Here is a 4,534-nt window from a genome sequence, read left to right on the forward strand (position 1 = left end):
GGATGAGGCACGAAGCAGATCTTCCACACTCTTAGGTAATCCTGCAACAAAGGCGCACACCAAGCCTTTGTCTGACATCCCTCCAATAAGGACCAATAGCTTTTTTAGCTCAGCAAGATACACATCCACCGTTTCCCCGGGATGTAATTTTCGGGCCATGAATTCCTTCCATGCAGTAATTGGATCTAATGCAAATGCTGTAAAAAGGGCGCGCTTGATGCAGGCAAAATCTGTTTTTTCCTCATCAGCCAACTGCTGGTATACTGCATATGCTCCCCCAGTGAGGAGCATTGGGACCACGCATTCTATATGCTTCACCCCATTGAGTTGACATATTAATTCTGCTTTTTCCACCCATTCCTGCACTGAGTGATCAGTGCTACTGCCATCAAACAGGGGAATTAGCTTGGGGTCAAATCCTGACATCATGCCGGAATAGCTTGTGTTCGTTACAACTCTACTTTCAACCGAGTCGTTGTTTGTTTCGCTCACCACACTCTTTTCTTCTACCTCTTCTTTTATACACATCCATTCGCTTTTGCGACTAAAAATCGTCCCTTCCCGCTTTCCTTTCCTCGTTATATATGGAATCAGGGTACGAGATTCTCCGAGATTCCCCGAGACTTTTTTCCACATAAACGCATGCGGGCGCCATCTTGATTCTCAATTTGTGCTCTGCAGGCACAAACACGCAGCCACTTTAACGGTAAGCCACTTCTTTCTCCACAATTACTAAGACATTTAATTTCCAAAAAGACTGCTAATAGTTCCAGCGTTGGCACGGTTTTAGCTTTTAATGGTGCCACCTTTGCCTTAGCAAAAATCAGAGAAGATATACCTCCCTGAACTACATATACAGAAAACCCATATGCCTTTTATGAGGCATCTGTCAATATGTATAAATCCGCAACAGTATCGCTATCAAGTACCTGTCTTCTAAACGATAACGAATGAAGCGCCGACAAATCACTAGCTAGTAATCTCCACCTTTCCTGCATTTCCTTTGGAATGGGATCATCCCAATCAATATTAGCCTTCCACATTTCTCCCACCAATATGCGACTTTGAATGGTGACTGGGAGACATAAAGATTATGGGTGAAACACACTGCATGTAGCTGATAGTATTTTACATTTTGTTGCTAAGTTGGGGTCCCAAGTTCGCTGGACTAGGCTGATGGAGTCCGACTCTGGGTCATATCTGTAACCCAGAACCTTTTCCCAAGGACAACTTTGAGTTGTCAAAGTCTCATTCTTCCTCATCAATTCCTGTAGCTTTGGGCAATTGGTGTTACATGATCGCAGATCAAATCCTCCTTTCTTCAATCTTTCCTTTATTTCATGATATAGTTTTCTCAACACACCTTCCGAATTATTTGTACTGACCAGATTGTCAACATAAAAATTTAATTCGACAGTTTAGTGCATTCATCAACTGGAAATCTAAACGCATGATACTTCAATATGGAGTTCAATATAAAAGGGCTTGCGTTAAAGCCGAAGATAATGGTTGTATAACGGTAACATACCAGACGATCATCCCGTTTTAGAAAGAAGCAAAACTTATTTCTACCAGACTCCTTTGATAATCTAATCATCAGAAATGTCTTCCTGATGTCTCCCAATAATGCATATCTATTTGTCCGAAAGAGTAGAGTTAGATTTAACATGTTTCCGGTTAAAGTTACCCCTGGGTATGCAGCCTTGTTTAAGAATACTCCTCCCTTGACCTTCAATGAACAGTTGAAGACTGGTCGCATTTTAGTAGTTGCTATGCTATCGGTTTTAAAGACCGGTCGATGAGGGATCCAAACATGTTTATGGAACTGTTTAGGTGAACAAGGAAAGTGTTCTATTATGCCTTCTGCCTCTTGTTCGGCAAAAACCTCTAAATATTCCTCATAGAGGCCCTTCACTTCCAGAGTGTGTACCACCCTATCCAACACCTTGAGGGCTACTTGGTGATTAGAGCGCACCTGAGCTAATTTATCAGTGTGCCACGGTAACTGCACCCAGTACCGTCCCTCCTTAAACTCTATATTTCTCATAAACTCCTCTACCTTCTGGGCATCATAGTCAGACAAGGTGTCGTTTTCTGATAGCCCCAAAGACTCCACACTGTAAATCCACTCCAGACCTCTTTCTACAGTACTGTCCTCAAAACTTTCTTTATAAGGGTCCGAATAAGAAGAACACACGTCAAGAACACTATTAACGATGGAGGTCGGACACTTCACAGTTCTCATGACTTCTCCATAAGCTGGAACCTTGTGTTGGATCATAATAATTTGATGAGGAAACATGAAATTCCTGGGGTTCCAAAAAGGAATCACTCCTCGTTGGGAAAGTCAAGCTTTCCCATTCATACATTTTATCATTTATAAGGGTTCCATAAATTGTAACCCTTCCAAAGTTATATTGGCATTTCTTCCTAAATCTGTATCCAGGGTGTAATCCAATTTCGTAAGGTTCTCAACCACAATCGCCAAATGCTCCACTGTATGAATGATATCTAATTCCTTGTCAATAAGGATAGGTAGCTGCCGCTTTACCTCTGGTGTCAACTCCATTGTTGTGGTAAGTCGCTGAAAATTGTAGGTTTTCCTTCCTAGAAACATCACAATCTCAAGGTTTACCTCTGAGACGGATCTTGGGTCACAAGCCAGATCCTGCAAAATTCTTCCACTAAAATACAAATTTTGACTGCCCGTGTCTATCAAACATCACAGCTTTGTCCTCTCTTTGTAGTACGATGGTAGTAATCGGCAAAATACACTGCTTCTCACCCAAACCAGTATTGATACATTCATTTGTTGATGTATATGGCATAGGACACATGATTGTGGTATGGTCCTGGGCTGAACATCGCTCACAATTGCCCTTAGGGCTTCTTTTACAGGGACACGAATCACTGAAATGATTGTTACCTGTGCACCTATAACAAAGTTCGAGTTCTTGACAATGACGCCATCTTTGAGGAAATGTATGGTATTCTTCACAAACTTGAGTGGAATGACCATCCCTCAAACAAAGGTTGCAGGTTATATGCCTCTCCTGGATATGGAAGTTCTCCAATGTTGGTGTTATTGTCTCCGTTTTTCTACAGCATTGATAAACAGACTCGAAGGTGGTGTAAATGCGTTCTTTATTGTCTAGTAGTAAACGTTGCACTGAGAAACAATGGCGGACGAGATTCATACGTCACGGGCCAAGGGGCATAACTCTAGGCGACTAATAGTCTATTAGCCTATATTATGACATCCCTTCCCTTCCATATATATGTATATAGTCCAAGGGCGATATTTAGCCTTTATCTGATTAAGGGATAACATAGTCTCTAATATATTATTTAGCTTGTCTCCATTGTTCTAGGGTAATGGTATTGTCTCTTTTTTTTAGGATAGTGTAACCTATAAGTTCAGTTTCTGAGGAGCATTCACTCGTCTCTGAGATCTTCTTAATTCGGGGGTGAGTTTCTCAGTTCGGGTGTGAGGCGTGCCGCTGGAGTGTTGTTCGGTGGTCGGCTGTTCGATTTGTTTAGGGGGGGGACCTTCCTTCTGGGTGGGATCCGGTGGAGAGTCGTTGGGGCGAGGTTGGTCGGATCTATTTGCGGTTGTTGATCTCCTCCCAGCTGGTCTGACGAACTGCCTGTTCCTTCTATAGGTGTTACCGTTCTCAGATTCAACTATGTAGGATCTGGGTGTCACGCTGGAGCGCTGAATTTTTCCAGGCTCCCATATCTTTACTTTTTCCTGCTGGACATAGACGTTCTGTCCTGCATGTAGGTGGGAGTGGTGTCTGTTATGTTTCCTGTCATAGCAGACCTTAGACTGATCTTTCTGTTTCTGTATGGCTGTCCTAGTCTGCTCATCACCAAGTTGTTGCTTGGATACTAGGGGTGTCCGTATTTTTCGTCCGTTGAGTAACTCTGCCGGGGACTTAATGTCTGATGACAGTGGCGTGGCTCTGTAAGCCATCATTGCTAGGTAGCTGTCTTGACCAGTTTCCCCTGCCTTCGTCAAAATTTTCTTGCATGTTCCCACCATTCTTTCGGCGAATCCGTTAGACTTGGGGTAATGTGGGGACGATGTCCTGTGTTGGAAGCTGTACGTCCTGGCGAAATCCTTGAAATCTTTACTTTGTGGACCATTGTCCGAGTACAAGATTTCCGGCACTCCTTGTTCCTCAAATATCGTCTTAATACTTCTAATAACGGATATTGATGAGGCGGACGGAAGGCGTCGTACGAAGGGGTTTCGGCTGTACTGATCTGCCACAAGCAGATATTCTTTCCCTGCCAATGTGAACAAGTCTGTGCTGACGTACTGCCAGGGGTACGTAGGGGTTTCGTGCTGGAGTATTGATTCGGGCGGGATACTGGCTTGGTATTTCTGGCATGTGTGGCACTCTCAGACTATATCTTCTATGTCCTTATTTAACCCTATCCAGTACACCGCTGAACGCGCTCGTAACCTCGTTCTCTCTACTCCTTGGTGTGAAGCATGCAGCTCTTCCAGTATGCCTCTTTGCAACGA

The 4,534-nt window shown here is 43.4% G+C and overlaps 1 protein-coding gene across 1 annotated transcript; it reads right to left on the reverse strand.

Annotated features, from left to right (window-relative positions):
• Positions 1–1,405: 1,405 nt before the first annotated feature.
• Positions 1,406–2,281, reverse strand: LOC145248763 (uncharacterized). The gene has a single exon (XM_080110403.1). It carries the CDS (start codon positions 2,279–2,281, stop codon positions 1,406–1,408), a length of 876 nt encoding a protein of 291 aa, XP_079966529.1.
• Between the last annotated feature and the right edge of the window lie 2,253 nt (positions 2,282–4,534).

The sequence above is a fragment of the Euprymna scolopes genome, chromosome 27 (assembly GCF_053919585.1).
Source record: "Euprymna scolopes isolate OS-2025 chromosome 27, ASM5391958v1, whole genome shotgun sequence".
Lineage (NCBI taxonomy): Eukaryota > Metazoa > Mollusca > Cephalopoda > Sepiida > Sepiolidae > Euprymna > Euprymna scolopes.

Coding starts and splice junctions, on each gene's coding strand:
- LOC145248763 (XM_080110403.1), bottom strand. CDS start 2,281: ATGATCCAACACAAGGTTCCAGCTTATGGAGAAGTCATGAGAACTGTG.